Source organism: Plectropomus leopardus, chromosome 12 (genome assembly GCF_008729295.1).
Source record: "Plectropomus leopardus isolate mb chromosome 12, YSFRI_Pleo_2.0, whole genome shotgun sequence".
NCBI lineage: Eukaryota > Metazoa > Chordata > Actinopteri > Perciformes > Serranidae > Plectropomus > Plectropomus leopardus.
In genome coordinates this window covers 4663657-4680894 of record NC_056474.1, presented here as the reverse complement: position 1 = coordinate 4680894, position 17238 = coordinate 4663657, and the positions used below count along the sequence as shown (strand labels likewise).

Genomic DNA, 17238 nt, shown 5'->3' with positions numbered 1-17238 from the left:
AAAGTAATACTGCTGCATGAGAATGACTGAAGATGAAATGTTAAAATCATGCATCATTTGTAGGGATGCAACTCAAAATTACTTTAATTGATTGATTAGGGCTGCACAACTGATCGAAATATTGACAAAATCGCAATGAAGCCAAGTGCAATACCCAAAGCAAAGGAGCGGCTTTCTTTTTAAATTTAAATAAAATGTCACAAAATACCATTATAAAAGCCTTGTTGTGCTGCAGAGATGCCACAGCCTTTAAGTTATATTCAAGATGAATAAGAGTAAGAAAACACGTGTCTTTGGTGCAGACCCCAGAAAAAAAATCACATTTAATTATTTTCCTTTTAATGCAGAAGAATACTTTGAACATTTATTTCTAAACAGATGCATAAAAGAGGGACGAGTAGCTGCAGGGAAACTCCTGAACAATGTCTAATCTGAAAAAGAGAATTCTTTTAAAATAAAAATATTTACAAAATATAAACAATTTATTTTAATATGAGAAATGTATTTTTTTTCATGAAATAATTAAATTTTTTTTTGCAAGTTTCTGTAAATTATATTTATATTTTCAGGGGAATTTCACCTAAGTCAGGACTCATATCACATTGCAAATATAATTTTTTTGTATATTGTGAAGCCCTACTATTGATTAGTCTATAAAGATACAGTAAGCTCAGAAAAATTCCTATTTTTTTTACCAACATTTAAAAACACAATATTTGCAATCATAGAAAAATGGAGGAAAGCAGCAAACTCTCACTTTAGAGAAGCTAAAGCTGTGAATGTTCAATATTGTTGATAATCAATTATCAATCATCAAAAACTGTCCATTGACTAATCGATTAATCAACTGACTGTGTTAGCTCTAATTTTCACATTAATGACACCAAAGGCAACAATTTCAATTTCACAACAAATAAAATTTATTCAATTATATATTACAAATATGTACAAGTCATGTAACAAGTAAATATTAAAATAGACATTTTTAGAACTATCGTTCAAAAAGGCATTATGTTGAAAAAATAGGTTTTGTTGTGATCTCACATTGAAACTGTAAAAGTATGTGTGTTTTTTTTTCCCTTGGAAGCCACAACAGACTTTAATGTGCGCGAGACACGATGGACAACACATGAGGAGTGAGGCTGTGAGAAGGGACATAACACAATGGCGCGAGAAAAAAAAAAAAGAAAAAAAAAGCTGGAACACTTCAGCAAACCTCACAATTAAGTCCACAGTACAGCTTTTTAGGAAAAAAGTACAAACAACGCAACGCATGCACAGCATTTAATTGCCAAAGTCAAAAAACACCAGCTGTGGCGTGGAGCTCCAGATGAGGAGGGAAGAAACAGTAAAAACAAAAAACACAACAAAAGCCAACACATGCTTAAGATCTTAAGCCAACAACAACGAGAACATCACGGACGAAGAAGAGGACACTCGATATAAAAACCAACTTTGGTCCATTAAAACATGAGACAGAACGAGTTTACAATCAAAATATCTATTATTTTTCGTTTTTACAAGTTTAAAATAATAATTACATGGCTATTTACAAATGCACATTTTTTTATGTATAAAATAAGTTAAAAAATTAAGAGCACAGTCTGTACACAATGTATGAACACTCACTTTGAAAACAACTGAACTTGTATCGGTTGTGTGACCCTGCGTGATGAGGAGCAGTAGCAGGTGGTCGTCGTCCACACGTCGCGTCTCGCTGCAGCTCCCTGCACCGCCCCGGCTTTTGGTCTCTGCTCCCTGGGCTTCGTCTGCGGCCTGGACCCCCGTTTTCTGTACGAGGAACCGTCTGTCCTCGTCCCCCCGTCCTCGTTTGGACTGTAAGAGCGCTGGAGTAAAATCGCGTCTTTTCTAAGTGCTCTTCTGTTGCCGCCACATTCTAAGTGCTTCACATTTTTCTTTCCTTTTCCTCGAATGTGCAGGCCGCTTCTCGTGTCCGTGATACGGCTGCCGCTGTGGCAAAGGTCGCCTGTCCTGCAGCTCATATCGGGGTGAGGTCGAAGTCGTCGTTGACCTCCACGAGCGGGATGTAGAACTCGGGGATCTCGAAGATGCTGGTGGACTTGTAGGTGGCGGGGTCCAGCTCCTGCAGTTTGAGCTGCCACTCCAGACGCTGCACGGCGTTCAGGGCCGCCGCCTCGTGCTGCTGCCTCATCAGGAGACACGTCTGTGGAGGGACGACGGTATGTTATCATTTTTAGATCAAGAATATCTTTTTTTTGGCCAGATTTGGTCGAGAAAACACATCAAAGACAAACACCAGAGGGCATCAGGAGATCACAGTCACAGTCGGGCTGGGCGATTATGGAGAAAATTAAATATCTTAATCACTTTAATTAAACACCTTAATATCCATAATGCAACAATATTGTAGGGTTGACTACTCGTGCTTTCACAAAATATTTACGTGTTGTTTTTTGATAAATTATTACCAGTGATGTGGATATAAAGTCTACGTAACCAATAACCGAACATCTGAAACAGTCTGAGTCATCACTTCACTGTAACGCAGCCTTTAAAACCAGCACGACAAAACTTACGACATCCAAAATGTGTGTTTATATGTGATAGTCTAATATCAAAGAATTTAAGTCATTAAAGAAATTACATTAAAAAATAATCAAAGAAACAGTAAAAAATCTCTGAAACACATCTTCTTAAGTATTAATATGTTAAAGTTTCTTTACTCCTCAGTGACCGTAAACTGAATATTTTTGGGGTACGGACAAAACTGAATATTTAAGGCTGTTTTCTTGAGCTTGGGGAAACACTGACATTTTCCATCATTTTCTGACATTTTATAAAGTAAAAAACCTAATTCTTTTTATAAATTAGAAAAATTCTAAATATTGTATCTAATTATTTTGCGTGCTCGAAATAAAGATCTAACCAAGTAAAAACAGACAAACAATCTCAGCGACCTCACCTTCAGTTTGTCAAACTTGTCATCGACGTCTTGTAACCAGGACATGAACTGCCGGGCGTTGAATCGGTCTCTCACCGACGTTTTGCCGTCATCGCTCTGTGAACCAAACAAACCAAAACTCATTTCAACACGGAGCATTTCTGCACATTATCACTCAGAACGGACTGAAAACTGAACACACAACCGTCACTTCACGCCTCTCACCTGGACGTCTTGAGGCATGTTGTAAACTTCAGCATCCAGTAAAACTGTGCAGGCACTGAAAGGCAGAGTCTGATTGGCTAGTGTTCTCGCTGCCCGGTAATGGACTCGTAGGACTTCCTGTTCATTAGAAACAATCAGTTTTTCCTGCAGGGAAGGAAGAGAATACATCCGATTAATACCATAAATCTGATATTATATGTGTTATTAAAATGGCATGAAGTATCTCGAGCACTGACATCCTTTTAAAGTCTTCAGAGGGAAAAATAACAAAACACACAGCTTCAAAATGTCAGGAGGTTTTCCAAAAAAGGCTCTTCTACAATTTGTTCCATTTCAGACGCTACAAGTGGCACTAAAAATGTCCACAGCTCCTCAAACGAGCCAAAACAAAACCCTCCAGGAGTGAAACTACGTACCCTTTCAATGCTGTGCTGCAGTCTGAGCTTCATGCGGACCACCTCTTGCTGTTTGAACATTTCTTTCAGCTGCTCAGGTAACGATGGAGGCGGAGTTATCTGTTCAAACACAACAATAGAGAAGGAGACGGTTTACAACACTTTGTCAAGGCTGCAAAAACACGTCTGATGATGCAGATATCAGTCAGAAACTTGGATTTATCATGTCATGTTTAAGCTCTTTCTCTTTACTTTTGATGAGTATTAACTTGACACTGTTTGAACTCTATAAAAAGTCAATATCTATTTTATATTTTTGACCTTCCCAAGTCAACTGTGGAGCTTTCATGCTCGTAGTTCAGTTTGTTTGGTCTGGATCGAGCAAGAAAAAAAATTATATGGATCAAAAAGCTTGTCTACAAATGCTGTTTAGATAATTTCCCCTATTTTCCAAGAATATTAGCGTAAGCATGCAGGTTCTTAAACGCAGAATAACCTGCTAAAAATAAGTAATAGATTACTTTCCCATTGCCAGTAGACTAGAGGTGAGAGTGCCTTTGTTATTCTTTTACTGGTGTGTCACGTTTGACTTCACAGATGTGCCAGAAAACTGGTTGGTAAACAGTTAAAAAGCAGCATGGAGGCAAGTAAACATAGTTTTTTCTTTTATATATCTTTTACTTATTCGGTTTCTCTGTCAAACTTTGTGCCAAACAAATTGGAACAAAATGTTCAAGTGGTGCTTGGATGGAGAATGACTGTATGTTGTGTCTCATCTCACCTGTCGGCTCTTTTTTTTACATCTTTTCTTAAAAAAAAACCTTATAAAATCATCGTCTCTCTTCTGTGTGCATTGAGCACTGTGATTGGCTGATGAACACTATGATGTCACAGCTAAAATAAGGAATTACTCTCTCTGTTGCAGCTGCACATAAAAATGAAACCGACACGGTAAAAACGGAATCAAACATTTTCTAAAAATCTGGTAAAAGGCCTTTTTTCACAAAACCTGAAGAGAACTGAAGAAGAACTCACTGTGGGTATGCAGAGTTTGCTGAGTGGGTTCCCGTCTAGGAGGTAGGATCCATTGAAGGTCACATATTCATCATAATACTGCGGCGGCTGGGGGGTGACGCTGCACAACACTTTGCGCTTCTCCTCGATCTTCTTCCGGATGTGCAGGAACTCGTAGTACGGGTTGGCTCTCTCCGTCTGGTACGGCTCAATCTCCTCCAGCTTTACAGAGTCGACGATAGCGGCCAGAGACTGCTGGCCTCGCTCCTTCTCCTGCTGGATGGCGGAGCACGACTGGGAGCTCGACACTTTGGGCATCTTTCTCTTGCGTGGATGGGGAACGTGGACGTCCACTTCGTCTTCTGCAGAGCGAACCTTGACCTTAGCCCCTGAGGAATCAGAATCCCGTTCTCCGGATTGTGGAGACGAGCTTCCGGAGGCGCTGCAGGTGCTGCTGCTACTACTGCTGCTGCTGCTGCTGCTGTCGGTCTGAGCTGCTGACTGGACGGTGCTTTGACACTGATCCTCTCCGCCTGAAGATGACTCTGGTTTCTCATCGGCAGGTGTCACCTCCATCGGCTCTGCGCTCGCCTCTGCTGCAGATTCAGAGGAGCCTTCTGTGGCCAGGCTGCCTTCGCCTGATAAACTCTCTGTTGTAACAGCAGCACTGTTCTCTGAGCTCTGTGGGGCGTCAGTCGTCTCTTCAGCTTTGTGCTCCGGGCTCGGGGGCGTCGTGTCCGTTTTCTCCGTCTGAACATCGAGACATGAAACTGTACCGTCACCGGGAGTTCTCGAGTTCTTGCAGTCTTGGTCATTCACACCCATATCCTCCTGAGAGCATTTGGACTCAGTGCTTGTTTGGTTAAAACCTGGCAAAGACTCCCCCGCGGTGGAGCTGGGAATGTGTGAACTGGTGGAGGGTACCGGACTTCCTCTACTGTCCGTTCCGGGGCTTTCTGTTTCCATACTCTCTTCTTCTGTTCCATCAGCACTCTCAAGAGGTTCGTCTTTAAGGTCCGAAACATGCGTGGTACCTGATTCTGTCTGCAGCGTGCTCTCCACACCAGAAACAGGTTCTTTCTGCTGAAGGGTTTTTGTGTTTGTGAGCTCTGACGGCTCAACGGAGAGACAAGCTGCAGGCGTCAACGGTGGATCTGAATCCTTGTTTGTACACTCTGCTTGCGAATTGTCTGTCGGACACTGGACGTCTTGCGCAACAGGATCAGAGGAAGGAGTCTCTTTTTCTGTTGACCCTGTTTGAGTGCTCTCTGGAGGGTTTTTATTCTGAGGATCTTTGTTTGACATTTGTGGCGTTAAACCACCAGGAGTGCTCCCTTCCTTCTCCGTGACTGAATCCGCAGCTGAGTTCACACATTGACTGTTGCTCTCCTCTGTGTCCGCCGAGGTCTCTCTTGTCTCCGGCTCCTCCATAGCTTTTGGCGGATTTTCAGGAGCTCTACCTTCAGTCGATGAGTTGGCGTCCTCGTCCAGAATAGCCCTGAGGTACGGAGATTCATGTCTGCCCGGCAGCAGCGTCCGATTGGTTTGCGTCACTTCTGGAAGACTGTTGCAATCCTTATCGTGAACGGACGGTGATCTGGTGGCTTGGATGACGAGGGAAGACTGGAGGAATGCAGGTTGAGAGTCCGAGGCTTCGAGGTTCATGTCAGAGTCGTATTCAACGTTTCTGGGTGTTAACGTCGTCGCCTGGCACGAATCCTCTGAGCTAGCGACAGAAACCAAGGACACGGACCTGGACATAAGGCCGCAGCGTTCACTCTCCGGTCGGGGCGATCTGGTCAGACAGTTTTCCACCGCTGACATTACCTTTGCGCTTATCGAGGGCAGACTCTTTCCATCGAGCGACATCGTTCTGGGGCTGGTGCCGTCCTTCAGGGATTTTTCCCTGTTGTGGACATCGGAAGCTTCGGAGCTTTTTGAGCGCATGAGCTCTTTACTCAGGCACGGTTCAGACTTTGTTCTGTCTTTGGGCTTGGACTTCCCCGGATCTGCCACAGGCCGCTGTTTGAGCCTTTCCCGCTCTTTCTGCTTGATTTTCTCCAGGTGTTTGCGATGCCACTGCTCGATCTCCTGGTCCTTGAGGCTGAGCATGCGCTCAAAGCTGGTCTGCATCAAGTCGTCGTTCACAAGCCTTTTTTCTTTGGGCTTGGCGTCTCGTGTCGCTGGCGAGGCTTTCGATTTGGCCTTGTCTGCATCCGTCTCGTTGGGTTTGGCCTTGCTGATTTTGGCCTGCTGCGAGCGCTCTTTGTGCCGCTCCTTCTCTTTATCCTTGTGTTTATCTGATTCCCTCTCCCGGTCTCTCCGGTCACGATCCTTCTCTGGTGTTCTCACGACTTCCTCCTTTGATTTTGCAGATAAGGACTTGCTGCTCTCGGACAGATAGCTCTTCTTCTCTTCTAACAGTAGCTTCAGATTCGAACTCGAGGAAAGAGGCCCATCTTTTATTTTCTCTCTCTTTTTCCTGTCACAGTCCTTTTCTTTCGAACGATCTGATTTACTATGATCTGCCGTCTTCTCCAGGGGTTTTCCTTTCTTATCTGCGTTGCGTTCCTTTTCTCTGTGATCCCCAACGCTATATTCTCTGTCCTGCCTCTCCCTATCAGACCGCTTGTCGAACTTATCTTTATTTTTCCTGCTGTCCTCGTGCTTTTTAGTTGTGGATAAAGATTTCAGTTTCTCGTTCTCTTTGTAGTTTTTATCTCCAGGCGAGTGTGTAGAAATGGCTCCTGTTCTTTCTTTTTCCTTCCAACGATCTACTGAATTCTGCGCTTCGGCTTTGTCAGCGTGCTCCGCTTTGACCTTTTTTTCCTTGTCAGGATGCCTTTTCTCCATTTTCTCCGAATCCTTTTCCTTTCCTGGGAGCCTCTTGTCAGTTTTCTCGCGTGAGCCTTTTTCAGAGAGCTCCAGCTGTTCTTGATCAGCTGTGATCCCACTTATGGGTTTCTCTTCTGTCTCTTCTTTCATGCTGTTGCTCTGCAGCGACTCCTCAGGAATCCGCCCTGAGCCGTGGCAGTCCACTCTCTCGTCACGCTCACTCAGCTTCGAATCCTTCACCTTCTCCTCTTTACCAGCGGCCTCCTTCCTCTCTTTTTTCACGGCCTTATCTTTTTCCCGCTCCTCTCTTGGCCTCTTTTCCTTGCCGCTCGAGTGTTTCTCCTTCGTGTTTCTCTCATCTTTGACAGGAGAGGAATCGGAGGTCTTCTGAAGTGAGCTGTTGTCTTCTCCTTCCTTTTTTACTGGCAGATGTTCATCTGTCTCATCGCTTTTGAAAAAATTCTCTTTCCAGAACTCTCTGTCAAACTCCAAATTCCTGTGGCTGTCTTTCCGAGCCTCCTTCTGCCTGTGCCGGCTCCGCTCTGCCTCGTATTCCCTCCTGTGCTTGTCTTTCTCCTTGTGTTTAAGTTTATGCTTCTTCACCACTTTGCCGTCCAAATCAGTCTTCCGTAAGGCACCTTCGGAGCTGTCCACACTGTTTCCTATGCTGCCATCTTTGTAAGGACTCGAATGACCGTCGTCTCCGTCTCCGCTGGAGTCTTTCTGTTGGTGTTTGCTCTTCTCCTTGTGCTTACACCCCTTGGTGCTGGAGCCTTCAGTGCAGTAGTCTGCCTCTGTGTAGTGGTTGAATTTGACACCGTCCACCGGACACGAGCTGTCACTGATGGAAATGCACATCTTAGTATTTTCCTGCTTGAGTGGTGTTTGTTTATCAGTCAGGCTGTGGTTCAGTTTTGGGGATTTTATAGACGACAAGTGGAAGAGGTGGACGGATGAGTCGTCTTTAGGACTAAAGGACATTTTGAAGGAGTCTTCCTCGCGACCTTTTTCTGAGCTCTCGGACACGGTCGCGAGAGAGAGGACCAAAGTTTTGCTGTTCTCTTTCCCGTCCTCTTGGTTTTCCTTATTTTTAATCTGGCTCTTGCTCTTCCTCTTGACTTTACCTTTTTCTTTTTGCTCAGCGTTCTCCTTCTTCGACCTTGTGTCCACCTTAAGAGTCTCTGAGCTCTGAGAGCATGTGGGGGAATTCCTTTTCTCCGAAAGGCTTTCCATTTCGTCGCTGGAGGTATCCGAGCTGCAGTGAACACGGGAAGTCTTCTGCTTTTTTGACTTTGAGGAGGAATCCCCTTTTCCGCTTTGCTTTCCAGCCACATGATTCCTTTCTTTCTCCTCCTTCTCACGCTGCCGTAGTTCCCTCCGGAGGATGTGTCTGTCGTTCAGGGCTTTACTGAGATCCTCCTCCTCTTCCTCATCTTTGAACTCGTACTCATCCAGACCTGGCACGGAAGATGACGCTTTCGTGGCCGGTTTTTCGTCTGAGTCCTTTTCGGTGTCAGAGTCTTCCATGTTGTCATCGACACTGGATGGATTGACAGACGGAGGGTCTTCGGACTCTGTGGAGAAGAGAAAATCAATTTTACAATGATAATAAAGCACTTTATACTTTTTTACAAACCCAAGCAGTGAATGAAGATTACATGGTTTATCCAACGCAGTACCTTATTTTTTATTTTTCCTTTGACGGAAAAAGAAAAACTGATTAAAAAAAACTGTACCTATATTTAAGAATCAGAGTAAACATGTTGATTAAGCCCCATCTGTTCCATCTATAGTGAAAACACACGTGCGCATTGTGCCGTGAGGCGCAGTGAATAAGAATGTTGAGTCATATTAAGGTCAGTATGTTAATATGTGACTTTAAAACGGGAGGCCGGCCAAACGCCACAGCACTCTCTGCATACCTGAGGAGCTGTCCTCTTGGTCCGACAGAGCAACCTCTCCCTTTAGTAGCTGCTCCAGCTCCTGAGAGTCTGCCACGTCCACCGGGCGCTCACCACGCTTGTTGGCCTGAAAGGCGTTACCACCGTGGCGAAGCAGCAGTTTCACAATCTGTGTTAAATATAACAGGAATTGAGATTATCAAGACAAACGTGAAGGTTGTAGACACACAGATTGTTGGAAGTAAAACAGTGAACAAAATGGCAAAGACTCAAAGTTGGTTGGAGTATCTTAAAATACTTCATATCCTTGAAATCTGTATAACCTAACCTAAAACAGTATAAAAGACAATGAACCATAATAATAAATAAAAGTACTGATATAGTGTCATTAAAAAAAATAACAGAAATTGTGTTTTTTCTCTATCAGATTTTACAAATAAACAAAAAACATTTTGATCCAAAAGATTTTGAAAAGCAGAAACAAAGAAAATATTTTTCAACACACCATCAGTTATTTGAACTATGTGCATCATTTATTTTTTGAGATACGCTCATTTTTATGAGCAGAGTGCAAAGGCATGTGTGACAGATTCATTTATTCCGATTTCGCACCACATGTAGCGTAGTGTGATGACGTCATCCTGAGCGCACAGCATGATGACAAGGAGCCTAAACTTTCTGCAGTAAAAAGAATGAACGTTGTAGCTCTCATGATTTTTATTTTACATCGATATAAAGGATTATGCAAACAACAATCTCGTGCAGTTTTTACTGGAAAACACAGGTGTAATTGCAGCGAAACACTACGTTTACGCTGCACATAAGGTAGGTTCATAGATGATCCTGACGTGATGACAGAAAAGGTAGCTTTCTGCTGGAAAATGAATAAATGCTGTAGCTATTATGGTTCTGGTATGGTTAACACTGTTTATGATCACTGATTGGCTGCAAGTTTTCAAATCTTGAGCACTTCAAAGTTAGGAAAACATCTATTGTGGCGTGGAAACACATTTTATTTTAAATCGGACAGGAGCTCAAGATATTTTTATATTTCCAAATATTAACTTTCTTTTAATTAACTTTGAGTACAATTTGGTTTATCTGATGAATGCTGCTCACTGCTGTCAAATGTGACCAATCACCCCATAGCTCAAGATTGTTCTTAGAATAATAATTATTATCATTATATGACTACTACAAATTTTAACATATATCTACATTACACTGGGACATGTTTTTTTCAAATTTCAATTTTGTAGCTTAATTTAAAGTTAAAATTTAAAGTTTTAAATGTACTTTCAAGTCCATCATGACAGTGGAGGGACAAACTTGAAGCTCTTACATCTTTATGCCCGCTGCTGGAAGCATCATGGAGTGGCGTGTCGTCATCCAGACCCTGCGTGTTCACCTCCGCACCTGCTGCTATTAAGACCTTGGCCACGTCGTAGTAACCGAGATTACAGGCTTCATGAAGAGGAGTCCAACCTGGGGAGGGATAGAAAACAGCGATGAGTTTAATTTATTAATTCAATTCAAATTTTAACATTACTCAATTTTATTTCTGCTGGAAGATAAAATGACAAAAATAAAGAGTAAAAATGAGCACAGAAGGTAGTGTGGTACACACTGATGTCCTGTTTTATTGTCTCATCATGAGACATCAGCTTTGGATGAGCAGCTGTTATTCAGCTGTTGTCGGCTTCGTGTCATTAATACCCTCCGTACGTACGTGATGAAAGCTGTTAAGTGGTCACCTCGAGGGCCACCCTACCTGCAAAGTCTTTGACGTTGACGTCAGCTCCCAGGCTAATGAGCTCTTTAACTTGCTTGGCGTCTCCCCGGATGGCTGCCATGTGAAGGGGAGTCTCCCCTCGCTCGTTCCTCTTGTTGACCTTGTCCTTCTGTCGAGACGAGGCGCTGCTGGGGACTTTCTTCTGCACAGGGGTCGTTTGCGAGGGGTGACTGGGAGTAGAGTCTGGACACGTGTAGAGAGAGAAAAGCGCTTAATTGCTGCTTGAAGCAAAAGCCTGCCACAGGTTACATAACTACCTGAATTAATTTGCAGGGCACCAGATTGAGCCACGACAGAGAAACTGTCGTTACAGAGAATGTCAAAGACTGCGCTTGTATGTGTCTGTGTGTTTTAGTGGGTATTTATTAAAGGAGTAGTTCAACATTTTGGGAAATATGCTTATTCGTTTTATTGCCAAGTTATATAAGAAGATCTGTATCATATATTTGTAAGGTTAATGTGAAGCTAAAGCCAGCAGCTGGATTACGGCTGGTGTTCTTGTTCTTCGAGTTAGCAACTTTTTAAATCTCTTGCAGTGCGCTGCACACATAACACGCCGTCAAAACGTCACACCTCAATCGGAATCGATGGATGAGAGGAGCAGCTGCTGCAGAGGTAAGTGAAAGCAAACGTTTAGAGCCAGTAATTGAACAATTAAGTTTCACTTTCACTGCACTCTGCTGCTCCGTCTGTGCCGAGAGTACGCCCTGCGCTCCAAAAGGGTGGTGTAATGAATAATGGAATGGTATATATGCATTAAAACAGCACTGTTAATGAACAGTCCAGCCCCAAAAATGGAGAATCAATACGAGGCGGCAGATGATTTAATCTTCTTGGGCCACCACAAATAAATTTATGTGGGAATCTCTGTTCTGACTGATCATGAGCAACTGTTCCAGTCTACCCATCTAACTCATAGCATAAGCTAATGAGTGAATTTTCCAAAATGTCAAACTGTTCCTTTAATGAGGACTTGACTGGAGCAACCATCTCGCACATTAATTTATTTGTGGTGGCCCGCCATGATTAAAACATCTGTAGTTAATATTTTTGGAGCTGGACTGATCATTAGGAGAGTTATTAGAATATAGTTATTAGAATATATATGATTCCCAGATCATTATACCACACTCTCAGAGCACCGAGGATACTCTGAGCACAGATGGAGCAGCAGAATGCCAGAACTTTGCTTTCACTCGCTTCTGCAGCAGCTGCTCCTCTTAATCATCAATCTGATCGGCTCTGACTGGATCAACAGATCAATTATCCACCCATGACTCAAATTCCTCAAACTGCTGCTGAGAGAAAAAATAACCCATTATGAGTTCTACCATCACTGCATTCACTGACCCACAAAAATGTCCGAATTGGGGAAGAGAAACACAGAATGATCCAAAATTCCCCTCCCCAAAAAAAGACACACACACACACAAAATAAATAAAAGGTGGCTGAAATTCTGTGTGAAACGCTACACAGTGTCACTGGTCTTACTGGAAACCTGAAAACCTGTGGTTACTTGTGTCTCTGTGCGTATTTCAGCATTGTCTAACAGCTACTCCAAACCTAATATTTTCAAAAATTGATCTCAGTCAACCTCCCAGGTTACATATTTGGTGTCGAAAGTTCAATATATAGCGTGCAATTATCCAGAGCAGCTTTCCTTGCAGTTGAGCAACAACATTAAATATGAGACGTTGCCTTTTTCTCAAACAACCTGGGAATATTCGAGAGCATATTTGTTGAAGTGCTCAGAGGCATGACTCATGCAACAATAAATACACTCCGAGCCATCTTGAGGATGTGGTGAAGGTGAGAGGGCAGGCACACAAACCTGGACTGTTGGCAGTCATCTGCATTAGGAGAGCCATCTGTTTGCGCTCTGACAGAGGATACCCAAACAAAAGGTTGGGAGCCTGGGACTTCTTGCCCCCGGCCTCCTTCTTCACCTTCTTCTTGTCTGGTCCGTCTTTATCTGCAAGCACAACCGGGAGAGATTTTAGAGAGCGGTCCGAAAAAAAAAGCTGCAATTTCATCGTCACAGTGACACCGTTTTCCTCTTTCCCTTGTATCTGTTGAGAACGCGGAGAAACAGATGACAAGCATGAGGTTTGAAAAAAAAGGGGAAAAAAAAAAGACAGCATTCTCTTAAGCCAGCCAAGTAGCCGCCCCGTCTCCGTCAGTCGGTTAAACAGACATGCGTGAGCTGAAACGGAGGGGTGGATGCAGGGCGAAAAACACACACACGTGCATGTGTGTATGTGTGTTTACAGCAGCATAGTGGCGCAAAGTGGGTGACTTGTAGAGGACATGGGGGCTGAGGATCGGGCTGCAGCGATTACCTGCGTATATCCTGCAGGGAGGCACTAATCTCTCTCCCCAGGTCTCACTCGACTGGCCTGGGTCTGAGTCATCTACAGTGCAAAGCAGAGAGGATGGGGAGGGGGGAGAGGAGAGGGAGGGGAGAGCAAGGGGGGGAGAGGTGGAAGGGTGGGAAAGCACTGCGTTAACGCTCACTCTCTCTCACCCTCTTCCTCCTCTCTCTCACATGTTCTCAAAAACAGACAAAGGCAGGCTCCACGCACAGATTATGAGTCATGGCAACACAGGAGACAGGAGAGAAGATTCAACGTGGTCAGCGCAGTCAGTACTTCCCCTTTTTTTCCTACAGCTGCGACCTGAGAGGGAAAAGGCTGCTGGAGAGGCAAAGCCGCCCTCCATGCTAGTTAAGCTTTACAACCTGCGCAACATAAATCAAACTCAGTGAATTCAAAATTGAGGGTTCTCGTCTGCTGGCCTGACGCAGGACCACACAATGAAATGCTCTACAGAGGAGATGAAAACAGACCTACAGGACCTCAAACTGTCTGAGAATCACCATCACTGTACTTCATTTACTGTAATTATGGCTGTTTGACACACTCACCTATTTTTAGTTTTCAAATCTGATGTAAACATACAGTTAAACTCAGTTTATTTACACAACAGAGGGAAGATTAAGACCTCAAGTTTGCAATGTGAAGCTGAGTGAAGCATTTCATGTTCGGCATGATCGCAGTGACCAGAAATTCAAAAGGAGCATCGCACAGCTTTTTACGAGTGAACAATACCAGGTCTTTAAGGGACAGTTCAGTTTATTTTAAGTGGGGTTGTACGGAGTTCTTCTGCATAGTCAGTGTGTTACAAATGTCAGCCGGCATGCCCCAGTTTGGCGAAGCAGGTTGGACTCAAACACGGAAGCTAAGCTATCTACTGCTGCTGACGGGGTCAGCTATATTTAAAGTATTCTTACTGTTTTATCTTAATCTCAGATAGTGATTTCCAACAGGAAAATGACGCCACTATATCGCTCTCTTCAAAGCCAAACTTCATTAAGAAAAACAGCGATTTAACATCACTAAGCACATTAGCTGCTGGTCTACCAGAGCCTTAAACAGTAGTTATTATGCGACTTTGGCGCTTAAAAGGGCTAATTCGGATTCACCAAAGTCACACAATAACATGAACTAACTTACTGATAAAAGCAGCGGAGAATCAGCAGCTCCTGCATTCAGCGAGCTAAAATGACTGTTTTTGTCAACGGCGTCTGGTGGCTTTGACGAGAGTAGATGTGAAACTGGATCTGTTCACAGCTTCCTCATCAAAACTGGCCATCGGACAGAAAATACTCTCAACACAGAGTACACTTGTGGGGCGCTCAGTGGTGGGACTTTTCTCATGTTTTGGTGCTGACCCCGTTCACAGCAGCACATCGCTGAACTTCCATGACTCCAGCCTGCCTCTCCAAACTGGGGGCGTGCCGACTGACATCTTCTGTCTGTAATACACTGACCGTGGATAATTTCACCTAATGACCCCCCCAAAATCCAAACTATCCCTTTAAAGGTGAAGGCTGCTGTTCTATAATTTTTAATCTACATTTTATTAGTTATGCTAACAAATTCCTTCAGCCCACTACAGACCAAAGATGTTTGTTCTGTAGTCTCATTTAGCAAATTCTCATCAATTGCCCTTTATAAGACACATAAAAGCCTCAACGTTCACAAGTGGGGTATTTACTGGTGTACTTACTGTCACAGCACAAAACGTCACACTCACTCAAGTTTGTGTTAACCACAGACCTTCATTCAGGCATCTAACCGTAAACCCATTAAAAACACCCATTATCCTCGAGATGAGGGAACCGGGAGTGCTAAAACGCTAACTCATTTCTGGGTTTTAGGACTCATTCCTGGAGCACTTTCTTTTCAGCTCCAAGAGGGTGTGTGTGTGTGTGTGTGCGGTTTTGAGTCAACATAAACTGCCCAGTGCAAAAGTGTGACTCTCACTGATGTGTTTCTGGACAAGAATGGAGGTGTGCTGCACAGAGGAATAAGGACATATAAGGCTTTTAGCTACACAGCCAACAGGATTTGTTGTTATATATCATAAGCCTTAACCTTTAACTTAAAAAACAAAACTGCATGTAAGAAACTGAAGACCAAGCTTAAAGATGATTTAAATTACCTAGTTATTATTTTTTATAAGAAGGCCAAAACTCAAACAGAACCACATTTGGAAACATTTTTTTCCACATTTACGTGTTCTCGTTTCCTTTTTTTCTCTTACAACACAACTTTTCTATATCTCAACATAACAGACCACAACATCATCAGCACGGTCAGATTTCGATCTTGATGCGAAACAAGAAGAAACCCATTGACCCACAGAAACCTCTCAAGAAAAGGTTCAGCATCAGTCCACCGGGGGGCAGTGTGAGGACATGGCAGCCAGCCAGCAGCATGGCTGTTGAAAGAGGAGCGGGGAGGAGCAGCTCTTACCGGTGTCTGAGTCTCGCTCCTCGGTCCGGAGCGGACTGGCGGTGAAGGCGAGCTTTCGCTTCATGGAAGACTTGGCTTTCCCTTCTTTCCCCAGCAACTCACTCCGGTCCAGCTTCGGAGTTTTGGTGAAAGGGGACAACTTGTCTTTGCTCTGTCAGAGGAGGAGGAAATAAAAAAAAACAAAAACAAATCAAACACAGCAGAGGTGTGGCCACCTTTGTGACTGGAATCTGTGTGTGTGTGTGTAAACAATACAGTCATGACTGTAAATGAACTGAGGCGTCAGTTTATAAAAAGCTCTGCTAACCAACTCGATAACAAAAGGGTTAAGCTTACAGTGCAGGTAGTGTTTCGGATAAGCTTCCTAAACCATGACACGAAGGTGGCAAAGTGCAGACGGTTGTATTACAGGCGCAGTGTTGTGTCTCTGCAACATATTGTTTGGGTCCTGCAGGCAGCAGGTTTGCCTGCATGACTCAGTAAAATCTTACTCCCAAGGCACAGTCTCTGCCAAGTGAAGAGTAAAAGATCAGGAGTGACTCGTTTTTTTTCCGTTTACACACAGAATAAAAATATGGAAAGAAAGAAGCCTTTTCAAATGGTCCTGAGCTTGGTGCAGTTGGAAAATATTCACATCAGTGATTCCCAGATCTGCAGTTAATACTAATAGACTTATTAGATTAATGGCTTTTCTTAAGTCTGTGAGACAGACAAGCTGCTCTTTGTACTCATGTCTTTAATATTTATAGCTAATAAAACTTTTCAGATATATTGTATTTGCCATCATATTTATTTTTTATTTATTTGATTTATTTTTATTTATCTTTTTAATTGATGTTTTATCTATTTTTTCCCTTTTATTTGTGATTTGATTGTTTTTATTGTTTCTGTTGTTGGTTTTCATTTACTTCTTTGTATCATAATGTACTGACATTATAATCCTGCATTTTGCATTATTTGTCCTCTGGTTTTAACTGTATCCTAACTCTAACTTACTTTCTTGTCACTTATTTTTAATAGGACTGTTTGGCTTTCCATTGTTGGCTCTTTAATGACTTTTAAGACCTATTAATAATAAAATGTGAATTGAGACATTTTAAGACTTTAAAAGGACCTGTAGACACTTGTAATGATCTCAGTAAACTGCGAGCACAATCTTATTTATACAAAGAAGCACGCTCAATAATAAACACAAGTACAGCCACACTGAGCTTAGTTTCATTTCTTTTGGTGACTGAAGTCTGGGCCATAATTAAGCGAAAAACACAAGTCCCATTTAGAAAATGTTAAATTTGATCTGTCCCACATGCAGCTGCTATTTACTTTTATGAATAT

At 43.0% G+C, this 17238-nt stretch overlaps 1 protein-coding gene across 3 annotated transcripts in view; it reads right to left on the bottom strand.

Moving 5' to 3' along the window:
• Positions 1-1884: 1884 nt before the first annotated feature.
• The window catches only part of ankrd12 (ankyrin repeat domain 12), a 46481-nt gene continuing 31127 nt past the window's right edge, over positions 1885-17238 (bottom strand). For 2 of the 3 annotated variants that reach the window (XM_042496990.1, XM_042496989.1), the window contains 11 exons: positions 15904-16054; positions 13426-13497; positions 12918-13058; positions 11065-11268; positions 10636-10778; positions 9315-9462; positions 4579-8966; positions 3565-3663; positions 3149-3292; positions 2945-3040; positions 1885-2185 (listed from right to left, as the gene is read on the bottom strand). In XM_042496990.1, coding sequence (XP_042352924.1) covers positions 2000-2185; positions 2945-3040; positions 3149-3292; positions 3565-3663; positions 4579-8966; positions 9315-9462; positions 10636-10778; positions 11065-11268; positions 12918-13058; positions 13426-13497; positions 15904-16054 — 5772 coding nt within the window. In that variant the 3' untranslated portion in view covers positions 1885-1999. The remainder of the gene's footprint in view (positions 2186-2944; positions 3041-3148; positions 3293-3564; positions 3664-4578; positions 8967-9314; positions 9463-10635; positions 10779-11064; positions 11269-12917; positions 13059-13425; positions 13498-15903; positions 16055-17238) is intronic. The other variant, XM_042496991.1, reaches the window with a different exon arrangement.